This window comes from Mesoplodon bidens, assembly GCF_964165515.1.
Source record: "Mesoplodon bidens genome assembly, chromosome: 17".
Classification (NCBI taxonomy): Eukaryota; Metazoa; Chordata; class Mammalia; order Artiodactyla; family Ziphiidae; genus Mesoplodon; species Mesoplodon bidens.
In genome coordinates this window covers 4,288,064-4,303,210 of record NC_138174.1, presented here as the reverse complement: position 1 = coordinate 4,303,210, position 15,147 = coordinate 4,288,064, and the positions used below count along the sequence as shown (strand labels likewise).

General features: G+C 39.4%; 1 protein-coding gene across 3 annotated transcripts in view; it reads right to left on the bottom strand.

Annotated features, from left to right (window-relative positions):
* CDK8 (cyclin dependent kinase 8) overlaps positions 1–14,941 on the bottom strand; it is a 100,751-nt gene extending 85,810 nt beyond the window's left edge. For all 3 annotated transcript variants that reach the window (XM_081215099.1, XM_081215100.1, XM_081215101.1), the window contains exon 1: positions 14,723–14,941. In XM_081215099.1, coding sequence (XP_081071225.1) covers positions 14,723–14,850 — 128 coding nt within the window. In that variant the 5' untranslated portion in view covers positions 14,851–14,941. The remainder of the gene's footprint in view (positions 1–14,722) is intronic.
* Between the last annotated feature and the right edge of the window lie 206 nt (positions 14,942–15,147).

Genomic DNA, 15,147 nt, shown 5'->3' with positions numbered 1-15,147 from the left:
TATTCTAAAGAGCTTTATGATCCTGATGATATTTTTTAAAAATAATAAAGTTGGGGGGCTTCCCTGGTGACACAGTGGTTAAGAATCCGCCTGCCAATGCAGGGGAACGGGTTCGAGCCCTGGTCCGGGAAGATCCCACATGCCGCGGAGCAACTGAGCTTGTGCGCCACAACCACGAAGCCCGCGCTCTAGAGTCCGTGAGCCACAACTATTGAGGCTACGTGACACAACTACTGAAGCTCGCATGCCTAGAGCCCGTGCTCTGCAAGGAGAAGCCACCGCAGCGAGAAGCCGGCAACACAACGAAGAGTAGCCCCCGCTCACCGCAACTAGAGAAAGCCCGGGTGCAGCAATGAAGACCCAACACAGCCAAAAATAAATTAATTAAATAAATAAATTTAAAAGAAAAATAATAAAGTTGGATCTTCCATGTTACAATCACAAAATTAAAACCAGTATTTAAAAGTGGAAAAGTATTAAAATATTATGGGGAAAAAAAAGAAGCAAAGAAAGAATGACAGATGATTATATATTAAAATATCATAGAGAAATAAAAAATTGGAAATACTTGCAACATGAATAAAAGAATTTAATATTCCAATAAGCGAAGTACCTCACAAAAAAAATTTTAAGAAAAATATTATAGGAAAATAGGTAAAATATGATCAGGCAATTCACCAAAGAAATTAAATAATGAAAAAACAAGAAACCGTAAGTTTAAATATTAATGAGACAAATGTAAATAAAACCACGATTCCATAGCTTTCCTGTCAAATTTACAAAGATTAAAAGAAAATTATTTTAAAGATTAAATAATAAAAACACTGATCAAGGGAGTGGCAAACATTACTCCTGTTCATTATGAATGCGAGTATTAATTAGTTCAAACTTTCTAGGAGAAAATCTGGCTAACTAACTCAAAATGGATCCATGGCCTAAAGAACTAAAACTACAAACTACAGGCTTTACAACCTTGATTTAGCAATGATTTCTTGGATTATGACAACAAAGGCACAGGAAATAAAAGAAAAAATAGACAAATTAGACTTCATGAAAATTTTTCAAATTGATGTGTCAAAAGACAATATCCACAGAGTAAAAGGCAACCTACAGAATGGGAGAAAATATTCGTAAATTGTATATCTTATAAGGGATTAGTATCCAGAATATACAGAGAACTAAAACTCAACAAAAAACCAAACAACCAGATTAAAAAATGGGTAAAGGACCTGAACAGTTTTCCAAAGAAGATATACAAGTGGCCAACACTTTTTTTTTTTAAATAGTAGCCATCCTAACAGGTATGAAGTGATATCTCATAGTTTTGATTTGCATTTCCCTGATGATGCATCTTTTTATGTGCTTATTGGCCATTTGCAAATCATCTATCCGATAAGGGTCTAGTACCCAGAGTATAGAAAGAACTCCTATAACTCAGTAATAAAAAACATAAATAACTCAATTTTTAAATGAGCAAAGGATATAAATATGTTTTTCCAAGAAGATAATCAAATGATCAATAAGTACATGAGAAGTATTTACTGATACTGAATGATACAAAAGTACCATTCATCATTAGGGAAATGCAAATCAATACCACTTAATAGCCATAAGGACAGCTATATTAAAAAAAGGGGGGTGGGGAATCAGTGTTGGCAAAGATGTGGAGAAATTGGAACACTTGTGCATTGCTAGTGGGAATGTAAAATGGTGCAGCCACTGAGGAAACAGTTTGGTGGTTACTCAAAAGTTAAGCATTCAGTTACCATATGATCCAGCAATCCCACTCCTAGGTATATATCCAAGGAACTGAAAGCAGGGACTCAGATACTTGTCACCAATGTTCACAGCAGCATTATTCATAATAACCAAAAAGTGGAAATGACCCAAATATCCAACAACTGATGAATGACTAAACGAAATGTGATACATGTTAAATCATGGATAAGCCTTGAAAACATTATATTAAGTGAAAGAAGCCAATCACTACAGACCACATATCATATGATTTCATTTAAATGAAATGTTCAGAACAGTCAAATCCAGAGGCAGAAAGCAGATTAGTGGTTGCTTAAGGCTGGAGGGTTGGAGGGAAAGGGGAATGACTGCTAATGGATACCGGCTTTCTTTTAGGGGGGATAAAAGTATTCTAAAATTAAACTGTGGTGACAGCCATACAACTCTGTGAATACACTAAAAGATGATGAACTGTACACTTAAAACAGGTAAACTGTATGGTATGTGAATTATATCTCAATAAAGCGCTTAAAAAACCTTATGAAGTATAAATGTATAACTTCTTGAAAGGTTTTACTAATATTTTCTCCATGAAGACAACTGGTATTTAATTTCCCTACTTAGTACACTGCAACTAAATCAAAACTACTTTTTAAACACTTAAAAATAAATATTGAATGACTAGTGGCAAATGTTATCTTATATTCCAAAACATTTCACGGGTAATCATAGTACAGAATCTCACTAAGGAAAAATGTAATTGTACTGCATTCTGATTTAAAACCAGCAAGCATACTTAAACTCAGTGAGTCCAGTTCTTACAAAGTGCAACAGAAATAGAGCAAATGCTACATGATCCAAGTCAAATAAAGGTTAAAAAGTGGTATACTTGGTTAGTGTTTTTCGCTTGCATTGAAAACTTCAAGTACTTAAAGAAGATCAGGCTGAATCACCTTCCGAAACTGAACGGTCCCATCCCACCCCCACAAAAAAAAAATCCGTTAGAGAAACAGATGAAATATGTGAAGTGTGTGCTACTTTGACAGACTTCCTAATGCTTTCCACGTCTGCATGTCCAAGCCTAGCACATGTCAAAAGCCTAAAGGGGCTCTGCAGGTCAGCTAGTCTTGGCTAAAGCAGGACAGTAGTAACTTGTGGCTACAGGGTATCTGGTTTAAACTCTCAAGCAGCCCTGGACTCTTGTGTACTAAAATAGATTTTCAGATAAAAAGATTAAATGTTTGCGTACTTTTTCAGCTTCTTATCTATCTGTAAGGAGTAAGTACTTTCCAACTTCTGTTAAGGAGAAATTATGTCTATGAAGAAAGAGTTATGTTTAGTAGTACTTAAAACTGTTTTTAAAAGTCTCTTCCAAATTAATAAAATACATCAGAACTGTCTAGTAGATAATCAGCTGCCTGCTTACCTACATAAATAATTCCCTCTGCTGAATACACAAAGTCAAGAAATTGCATTGGCAGCAGAAAGGGAGGCCAGCCCAGAGGGGAATGCTACTGACAATGGTGACAAGGAGCAAGGCCAAAGCCAAAATCAGTACCAAACAGAAAAAGCAAGCCAAAAAGGGGAGAAAAGGAAAAGACTGGGTATAGGAAGGTCAATGCTGGTCAGGAAATGAAAGGATGACCAAGGCCAAGCAACAGGAAACAGAGAGAAAGATCATCTGATGAAAGTGAACATAAAATAACATGTAAACTTAATAATGACTGTAATCTTAAGCATCCACAAGACTCAATTTTTTTATGCCAACCAGTAATCTAAAATATATAGGACTATGTGGGGAAAGAAAACCTAAAGCAAAATTTCCAAAAGAATAAACAATTCCAACTTTACAATGCATTTACCCCCAGGACTCAAGCATGTCATTATTATATTTATTTCCATTTCTTCCTTCCAGATTAAGTTTTTGTTTTGGGAGTTTTGATGGGAGTATAAATGGTGCATAAGATTGGACCTCCAAAGAGCCTGAAGCCTAGGCCTGTTAAAGAGACATTCCTGGGAAACTGACCTGCACTGCAGCAGTCTAGCAGTTATGTACTAGGTCGTTACCAGTAACTTGTGCTTGGGCATGATGATCAGTCTCTAAAACTTTGGAGAGAAGCCAGGAGGGATAAAACTCCCTGTGGATATAGCAAGGGAGCTTCTCTTGCTTCATGAAGACTTTGCTCCTTGCCAGTGGTATCATCCACAGCAAATATCCCTGTGGGGAGCTTTCTGGGTACCTGCGAAGTTCTGTCTCCATCTGAGAGAATGTTGTGTGGAAAGACTGATATAAAGGACATTTATTGCAGTACTGCTTAAGGGCATAAAAAAAAAAATGAAAGCAACCTAAATGTCCTTCAACTGGATATGTATATTATGTTCATAAAAAAGAATGACGAGCTGATGAAATGAATTACGTTACATGTGCTGTTACCAGTCTCTAAAACATATGAACTGAGAAAAGCAAGGAACAAAATATATGTATACGCCATCATACATTTTGTGTTTAAAGATGATGACATACAGACCTTTCTAACTAATTCTTACACATAACCCAGCAGCCACTGATAAATGTGACTTTATAAAAATAAAAGAGTTAACGCATGAAAAATAATACCATAAAGTCCAAAGATGTTTGTGTCCACAAACTGGAAAGCATACACAAGAAACGTATCAGTGGACGGCTGTGAAAGGAGAAATGAGTGCCTGGAGGAGACAGAGGTGAGAAGACTTAAGTTTTCACTTCCTCAGTTTATTCACATTTTTTGCATACGCATGTATTATTTGCTCAAAATGAATGAAATATTAAATTTTAAAGTCGACCCAGACATGTATCTGCTCCCATACGCATATATACAAAGAGGGGCTGACAATGATCTTCCTGCCTATTCTTACACACTGTTTGAATTTTTATCCTGAGAGTTTATTAATTGTATAATCCAATCTTATTTTATAACAGAAATACAGCTGTTGAAAGTATACAATCTTTGACCCTAAAATTCCACTGCAAGAGCTTGATACTATGTTGAAGAACTGTAGTCATATTCTAGGAGGTACTTCCCTAACTGCAATGGCTAAAATTTAGAGACTACTTAAATTTCATCTATCACTAGAGAACTGGTTAACTGGATACATATCTACTGTGTGTGTGTGTGTGTGTGTGTGGCTGTGTGTGTGGGTGTGAGTGTGGGTGTGTATAATGTGATGCCAGCAATAATTAAAACTGATGATTTAGAGCTATATTTACTGACATGGAAAGATGCATAACATGCTTTTTTTTTTTTTTTTTTAATATCAACATTCTCGGGCTTCCCTGGTGGAGCAGTGGTGGAAAGTCCGCCTGCCAATGCAGGGGACACGGGTTCGTGCCCCGGTCCGGGAAGATCCCACATGCCGCGGAGCGGCTGGGCCCGTGAGCCATGGCCGCTGAGCCTGCGCGTCCGGAGCCTGTGCTCCGCAACGGGAGAGGCCACAGCAGTGAGAGGCCCGCGTACAGCAAAAAAAAAAAAAAAAAAAGAACATTCTCCATCCGTTTGTTTGTTTGTTTATTTATTGGCTGCGCAGCATGTGGGATCTTGGTTTCCCAACCAGGGATCGAAGCCACGCCCCCTGCATTGGAAGCGCCAGTCTTAACCACTGGACTGCCAGGGAAGTTCCGCATAATATTCTTGAATGAAAAAAAATAAGGTCACAGTAGATTTCATTAATCATCTTCTCCATCACAGCTGTATCCCACTATATTGTAATTACCTGTTTACTTGCCTGTGCCCCTCAAAGTCTTTAAGTCCCCTAATGACTTACAACTATGGTCTGTTCACTGCTGAATCACCCATACCTGGCACAGAACCTGGCACATTAGACATTCAATGAACAGCGACCAAATAAATTGTAAATACACATATTTTTCCCCCCCTAAAACTACAGCTAAAGAGAAACTATAATGGAACATCAAATATTTAAATGACTTAAGTTTACATTTAAAAGAACCTTCAATGTTAAATCAGCACTAGAAAACAAATACAGGTAAGTACTCCTTACTCTGTGCTTAACATTTTCTTGGAAAATGTGTATAAACTGAATTTTTGGCAAACTGAGTCACAGGATAAGTATGCTAGGAGAGCTCCCTTACTTAAAGGGCTTCTTTCATAAAGTGAAAAAACTCCAAACAAATGTATTTATTCTACACGAGCTTAAATTTTGCACGGTTTATTGGCTTTCCTTAAAACAGAAGCCTCATAAAAATAATTTTTCAATACCTACCTCCTCTTTCCCCTAAAATAATGACTTGCTTAATATAAACCATAATACCACTATTTGACAAGTTTGGGTTTGTTTTTTTTTTTCAATCCCTTAGTTCTCTAGACAAGGTATAAAATTCAGGTGTACAGAAACACCCAGAGTAGGCATCATGATGTGAAGAATTCCTCTCCTTAGGATGATTATTTGTTAGAATTCATGGGCTATAATAAAGTTATGGATTTTAAAGAGCTTGTCTAGAGAGAGGAGTAACTGAGTTACCTTGAGTAGTTGTTAAACTATATAATTTTTTATTCACATAACAAAAGGAAACTTCAAATATGAAACAACCACAGAGTTTAAACAAAACTAAATGTCAACTCTGGTTCAGAGACTAATTATATTTTCCTTAAGGTTAGAAATATAGGTCTGATCCCCCTGTAAACTGATTCATTTACAAGGTATACTTTAGAAAATACTTTATTCTTTGTAGTGGCTCAATTTTTCAAATACCTGGGACTTCTATTTGGTTCAGTCAATTAACAAAGCTTGCATCTGCCTTTGGCCTTTGGTTTCGTTCAATTCTGTTCCTGGTATCAATTTAGCCAGCCCATCTAACTTTGCTCCTCAGGGTATTTTCACAAGGCGCTGCTTTTCTATTCCAAAATATGCTCAAGTTTTTAAGTTTAGCAAGTTTAAAAGGAAAATTTTCAAATATGAATTTTAGGTACACCAAAAATTAAAAAGTATTAAATACCTGTTGACATTTGGCAATATGCCAGGAAGTAAGGGGCACACAATTACTGCCCTAGAGGAAATCTATAATATCTAACCCATAAACCTTCACCAGAAAGACCCAAAGGACATATAAACATTAACCACATATACACTAATGTAGTTACATAATATATCTATGAAGAACTAACTATGTTTTGCGGGGTGGTGAGTGAAGAGAGAATTACTGGAGTTGTATGTTAAGATAAAGCAGTTAAGATTTCTGAAGCTAAATGTTGGAACCGATTTCAGCTGAGGGAAAACTGTTCCCAGCACAAGGTGCTGCCTGAGAACAAGTTCAGAAGGGCGGTCTGATTTGATGGAGGAGGAGCAGCTGTGTTAGTCTGTATTTCAGAATCACCACAATAGACTAGTGTGTGAACACCTTCCTGGGAATAAGGTGGGCTACTGATTAATAAGGTGTCCTGGGAATTAAGGTGTCCAGGTCTTGTGGACAAAGGACAAATCTTGGTTCTAAACCAAAGTCAAGGTAAAGCCACTCAAAAGTGGTTCTCAGCTGCTTTCAAAAATTTGGCAGTTTCTCAAAAAGCTAAACATAGAGTTGCCATATGACTCTGGCTATTTGCCTAAGAGAACCAAAAACATATATCTACGCAACAATTTGCGCATGAAGGTTCATAGCAGCACTATTCATAATAGCCAAGTAGAAACAACCTAGATGTCCACCAACTGATAAATGGATAAACAAAATGTGGTCTATCCATACAAAGCAATATTTTTCAACCATAAAAAGGAATGAAACACTGACACATGCACAACATGAATGAACACTGAAAACACTATGCTAAGTAAAAGACAAATGGCCACATACTATATATTTCTATTTACATGAAATGTTCAGAATAGGCAAATCCACAGAGAAAGAAAATAGATTAGTGGTTGCCAGGGGCTGGGAAGAGAGGGAATGTGGAGTGACTACTAATTGATACGGGGTTTCTTCTGACATGATAAAAATGTTCTGGAATTAGTGGTGATGATTGCATAGCCTTGTGGATACACTAAAAGTCAGTAGACTGCACACTTTAAAAGGGTGAATTTTATGGTATGTGATATATCTCAATTTTAAAAAGGGGATTCTCAGCATTTTTTCTGTGACAACACACCTGAAGGACAAGACATAACTCTGTCAGTAGAAGCAGCCTACTACAGCAGAGACTGGTTTTGTGACATTGACAATCACTATACTACAGAATCTTGAGAGAATGATAACTTAAGGGTCTTCAAGTATTAAGATCAAACTAACGGGTGAAAGTCACTTTTTAGTGACAACTTCAAGAACTGCCTTGAGGTGACAAGAAATATTTAAAGACAAAAAATATCACAGTAGTTTCTAAGTAACAAAGAGATGGCCAAGGCCTAGTTAAGCTGCTGTGAAGGAAAGGATTTACAAATTGTTCTGAAAGAGGTAAGGACAGTAGGATTTTCACTCTCTAGCAGCAGCTAAGAACAGAAAAAGAATAAAAACATAAAGAGACAATGAGGGTTGGATGCAACAATACAAGGCACTACAAAAAGATGACATCAGGGCTTCCCTGGTGGCACAGTGGTTGAGAGTCCGCCTGCCGGTGCAGGGGACACGGGTTCGTGCCCCGGTCCGGGAGGATCCCACATGCCACGAAGCGGCTGGGCCCGTGAGCCATGGCCGCTGAGCCTGCACGTCCGGAGCCTGTGCTCCGCAACGGGAGAGGCCACATCAGTGGGAGGCCCGGGTACCGCAAAAACAAACAAACAAAAAAAAAGATGACATCAGCCACAGGGAAGAATATCTATTTCTCAACACTGATTTGGCATATACAGTCCCAATTACACATGGATCATATTTCAAATGTTTGTAAATCATAATTCTGAACACAACTGCCAAGAGAACTAATTTTTGAAAAAGTAGATAAGCTTGCAAATGACCTACAGTAACTTCTAATAATTTGTCATTATTTCTATTTTCCTAGCTGAAATTCGGTTGCCAGAAGCCACCTCCCTACCATCTTCTCACACAACTGAGAGTCCCAACAAGAGGAATTCCCCTCCAACCTGTTGGCCACCACCATCTCAGCAGCACAGAAAATTCTGGATCCCTACTCCTCAGGGAGGTGAGGCCAAAGGAGAGTCACCTGCTATCCAGGGCCATTGTTCTGCCATGGCAGTTTTACAGATGAGAGATATTCCTAAATCAGACAGTTGGATATTCACCAATGTTCTTGAGATGGGAAGCTGCCACAGAGACAATTACGGTGCTCAGAACATGCTGATAAATGTATCCTCACATTGAATCACAGAGACGTCATCATGTCCAATGGGTACAATGGAACACTTGTAGCACATGTATGTAGCACTACACAAACAGCAGGAGCTCCATGATGCCAGCAACAGAAAAGGTGAAGCAAGGAAAGGCGTGGGAAGACATAATTCAGACCCACAAAATTCGCTGGGGTCTGTAAGAGCACAATAAAAAAAAAAACCCTTTGTCCTGTTCCTTTTGAAATGCCCTTTCTGGGACTTCCTTGGCAGTTCAGTGGTTAAGACTCCACCCTTCCAATGCAGGGGACACGGGTTCAATCTCTGGTTGGGGAACTAAGATCCCACAGGCCCTGCGGCACGGCCAAAACATTAAAACTAAAATTAAAAAAAGAAAACAAGAAAGAAAACTAAGTTAAAAACAGAAATGCACTTTCTGATGAGATCTTCCTTGTCCTGCAAGAGTCAAGGAACTGCTGCCATCTCTGAGAGGTTTATCCCGAAAGCCCTCAGCAGGTGGGGGCTTCCAGGTCTGTGTTCCAACAGCACCTTGTATTAATTATCATAATGCTTATTAAATTGCTTTGGTTAATTAAGTTTGTTTCCTCAGTAGATGTCTTCTCAAAAATGGAATATTTTATTCATCTTGGCATTCTCAATACCTTATACAGTGCTTGGCAGATAGAAGGGTCCAGTAAATATTTGCTGAGTGAATAAGGGAATAGATTCCTTGCAATGTTAGAAGAAACAGTAAAATAATCAAATAAGCAAATCCAAAATGAATTAATTTGCCAGTCTTGCTACTAAGAAAATGGGCTCTGGGACCTCCTTGGTGTTGCAGTGGTTAAGAATCCACCTGCCAATGCAGGGAACACGGGTTCGATCCCTGGTCTGGGAAGATCCCACATGCCGTGGAGCAACTAAGCCCGTGCGTCTCAACTACTGAGCCTGTGCTCTAGAGCCCGCGAGCCACAACTACTGAAGCCCATATGCCTAGAGCCCATGCTCCGCAACAAGAGAAGCCACCGCAATGAGAAGCCCACGCACCGCAATGAAGAGTAGCCCCCGCCTGCCGCAACTAGAGAAAGACCACGCACAGCAACGAAGACCCAACACAGCCAAAAATTAATTAATTAATTATTTCAAAAAGGAAAAAAAAATAAAACGGGATCTAAGCATGAAACCTCAAAGTGGCCTACCCGGTGGATCTGAATGCACTGAGTATCTAAGGCAGGTAAGTTCAACTGCAAGTAGATAAGAAATCCCTAGTGAATATTCTGCTTGTCCCTTTCCATCCCATTTTTTTAATGTGATAAGGAATATTCCTTATTAGGCATACAAAATCCCCAGCGATGGGGATTATTACATGTTGTATTTGGCATTTCTGACATCTAAAGAAATACTTAAACTGAACCTAGATACACGGTTCAGCAATAGTCAGAAGAAAAACTATTCGAATCCTTCAGGGGAAATAAAGGGTTCCAACCAAGTTCCGATCACAGCTAAGGAATTAGAGCTGACTTAAAAGCTCTAGTGCAGATCAAATCAGAAGCGCTCCTCGTGCTAGCCACCAAATGAATGGTTCACAGGAGGGGAGCAGCCACATAAATCCCACACCTTAAGATGTAAACAGGAGGGAATGCCACAGGTACAAGGCATGTTAGGTAAGGGAGCTGACAAGTCTTCGGAACCTACTTATTTTCTTGTTGGCAGTTGATGAGAACCCACATTAAAGCATGAGACTAAGAAACATGGATGTGTACTACTGTCTAAAGTAAAACTTTTGTCTTAGTGGTTGCTTACCTGATCTTGCAAAAGTATTTTATATTTTTACTTCCTCAAACTATAACACTAGGAAGGCCCTAAAAATGATCAACTCAAACCCCGTAATTTTAGAAATAAGGAAACAAAGGTCTACAAGGGCAAATGATTTGCCCAAGGTCATACTGGTGATCAGAGGCAGAGTCTGAACTCAGTTCTCCAGTCTCCCCAGCTTAGAGCTCTTTGCACTGGATGAAGAATTTTCACATCCCAACATGCCCCATTAGAGTCTGGTCCTACACACACACACACACAGACATACACGTATGTGTGTGTGTGTATACACCACATAGCTACACACTTACTTTTGCAGCACTAGAAAAACTAGGGCTGTTCAGGAACATACTAAAAAAGTATCAGTTAATCGAAAAGACTAGTCCTGTGATAAGGCATTCATGTTTTCTGAATGACCCACTAAAACACCAAATCCCCATGTCTATGTTTATATTTATCTTAATATGAAGCATAATGGTTAAGAGCCTGGGCTGTGGAGTAAGAGACCTGCCTGTAATCCCCCAATTCCAGCTCTGACATTTAATTAGTCATGTAACCATGGACAAATTTGCTTAACCTTTTTAAACTTCAGTTTCCTCAACTATAAAACTGAAAAAAACACAACTGACTTGTATGGTACTTGTGAGGATTCAACAGATGATGGCTGTAAAGGGCTCTGCCCAGGTCCTAAGACTTACTCAGTAATTTAGCTATTATTATCATTACCACTGCCTACTAATCTCTGTGCTGTCTACAGAAGTGCCCCAACAAAAGTTTTCTGTATATTTCCCTCTCTCCCTCTCTCTCTCACATTCACACACACACAATCCCAATTATATAGTATCTGTTCTTTTGAACATAGAGTACAGCAGCCTAAGAACCCTATTCAAGAAAAGTCTTTTTGCTTTTCTTTTTTGGAAATCAAACTCTTACCCCAAATTAATTTTTAAATTCTACAATGTTCAGTGCCAATAATGAGAATTTAGAATTTAAAAACACAGATTGTTTTCTGGTTCTCACACTTTTCCATTCCTTTAAACAAGATAAGTTTGGTTGCCTAAATTCTGCAAAGAGGAAATGCAATTGACTCAGAAAGAAAATGAATCCCCCTGCTTCCCACTGAGGACCCTTTTGGTGTTCAGACACAAAGGACACTCTCTATCTCATTTATGTGACAGTGAGAGTGAATTATTCCCAAGATTTACTATGCATTTATGTTTTAACTCTATTAGAATCTGAAAATAACACAACTATAAAAGACCCCCTTTCCATGTATATAATCATGCCTCAAATAAAGTATTCCACCTTCCCCACATTCCTTAAAATTCTGAGTTTACCAAAAGTGTAGTCTACTAGCAGCAGAGTACTATCAATACTTAAAATCAAAGAAATGACCTTTCAAGCTGTCTTATTTCCTAAAACAATAATTTAAGCAGCTAACTCCTCTGGTCTAAATTCCATTACTAATTATTCATGTCTATGATGCTCACTGGACAACTGAAAGGATACATTTAGATACCTTCATTTTAATAGCCAAATACATCTAAATGAAATTTATTTCATTTTATTGTAAATCTCAGTCTTCTCTTTGAAGGTGTTATTGTCTGGGTTCCTAGAGTTCTCTGAAATTTCAGTTGCAGAATATATCATTTCATTTGAAAGTAAATCAATACTAGAAACAAATTATTTGATCATCATCTTTTTATAAAAGATTAAACAGCCACAAATTTTATTTTACCAGGACTAAAATGCATTAAATTACATTTCACTGACATAAGATCAAAAGAGCTTCATTTTACCAGAGTGAGGTTATAAGAAGCCGAAAAACATTCCCTCTGGAGCACAAAAACTGTTTTAAGTAATTTTAAAACTCTCTTGACATTTCATCCATTTTTTAAAAAACAGTTCTTCCTATAAACAAAATCATTAGAGGCCACTGGAAAACAAGCCCAAAGAATTATAAACAAAAAGTTAATTTTTCCAAAATGCAGTGCTACCTACTTTTTGGTTATCATGAATGACAAAGAAATGTTCATATATTATACATTCAGCTAATTTTAAATTGTATAATTCTTCTAAAATTATTCTTAGCCTAAATTAAAACCTGACCATGAGATATAAAATGTGGTCAAAAGTACCTCTTGCTAGTAAACAATATTACAGTTTTTCATAAAATGTAAAATCAAAGTTAATAAAATTTGTATGTTTTATTAGCTTAAATTGGTAATTTATGAAAATAGAACTGGTTTTTCTCAGAGAGATTAGAAAGAATTTAAGGTCACCAGAATTTTATTAAAAAGATGACAGACTAGTCAAATGCACTACAATGTCTAATCTCATGGGATCAGGGATTTTATAAATATGCCCCAAATTACATAATATTGCGGGACAGGGAGATGGTGTAAGGCCTTTAAAAAATATTGTATGGGAAGTTAACAAGGATAACTTTTTAATTATGTACGTTATTACAGAGTAATACTTCAATGAGAAATACAATCAAACAAGAGTCAACAACACCTCCAGAAGCTGATTTCCCAAGTGTCACCAGACTATCCATTCTGCTAAAGAGTACTTTTAAAGACATGCAGCACCCACAGTATCAAGTTTTCAAATCCCTACCTTTTGCATATACCAGTACTGCTTTACTGCTGCATATAAGCACGGAAATGCACATTCCAAATTAAGGAGAATTACTATCTTCTTCCTCTTAGAGTCCATTTGAAGTTATTTTAGAAAGGTATCTCAGGAAATCCAAGAAAAACGTTGAATAGGTAGACCCTTCTTTCGCCAATATTTAGAATACTAAAGTATTTATAAATGTGGCTTCCCCCCCAGCCCAGGTAACTTCAGCTTTATGAATGGTTCCATTTTTGTAGTGCTAATATAGTTCTGAACATACCCTCCTGTGTGATTTGGGGGGAAAAAAGCAATTATCTTAAACGTTAAACAGCAGCTAACCAAACTAACGGTGATGTTCAAGTAAACCTACTTTGTTTATAGTAAAATCTAAAGATTATATAACAAGCTTTGACGTTCTCTTTCCAGCAGTTTCCTACAGTGTCAAAGGCGATAAAGACAACACCCGTTTTTAGAAGAGGAAAACAAGGAGTTAATAAATTATATTTTCTCAACTAAGAAATGCCTTCTCTTTTGTCAATATCACAAGCTATTCACCTAGTGACAAAGGAAAAGTGAACACTTCACCTGCCGGTTTCGGCAACTAAATCGGGAGCATTACCAGTCAGACTTAATATTTCTAGGGAAGAATATCTGAAGCAAAGAGATTATTGAAAGTTCATTGCCAGCTGCTACATCTGGGGGGAACGGCCTGAACAAGACTCCCCTATTTGCCATCAGCCTTTTTCCTCACCACCCACCCTGCACCAAACCCCCATTGTTCTAGGTAAAACTCACAGCTAATGATATCGAAAGAGTAACTACTCCGTTTCTGCGGCAGGTGATCACCAGCAGGAACTCTTCAGAACCACACTGACTTGCTGATTTCTTTCCCCCACATAAAAGCCGAATTTGATCGTAAATCAACCACAAACTGGTGGGGGAAAAGGATCCCAGCTTCCCTTCCAGACTGATGGATGTCAGTCCAGAGGCGGTTGAGGAAAGCCCCAGAAGGTTCCCATAATAAATCGACCCCCCTTAAAGATCATTTAAACTGACGTTTCATAATGAAATTTTAAAGAAATCTGTACCGAAACCCCTGAAATAAAAGTACACAGCTCCCTTGCCCGACGAGAGGCGCCAGGAGAGACTGAGGCAGCGGCTCGCGGGGTCTCGTGCGGGCCCGGCCCCCTCGGCACCAGCTCCTCCACGAGCCCGGCCGGCCGGACCCAGGCCGGAGGGAGGCTGCCCACCTGCCCGACGCCGCCGCCCGCCCGACGCCGACACTCACCCATCCTTCCGCTTGGCTTTGTAGACGTGACCATAAGTGCCTCGGCCAACTTTGCAGCCCTCGTATTCAAACAGGTCCTCGACCCGCTCCCGCTCGCTGCTCAGCTTCACTTTAAAGTCATAGTCCATTGTCACGGCCTGCGAGGCCGGGGAGCGGGGTCGCGGCGCCGCGGGGCGGGGGTGGGGACCGGGGAGGCTCCGGCAGCCGCGGCCCCCGGGAACCCGCCCGCTCTACGCCCGGCGGCCGCAGCGCCGGCCCGGCCGCGGCGGCAGGAGGAGGCCCCGCGAGGGCGCCGGGGACATCCAGGGGGGCGGCGGGGCGGGGGCCGGCCGGTGGGGACGGCGCGGTCCCCGGGCGCAGGAGGGCGAGGGACGAGGGCTGGGGGCGGGGAGCGCGGTCGCTGCCCTTGTCCCCGCGGGCTCCGG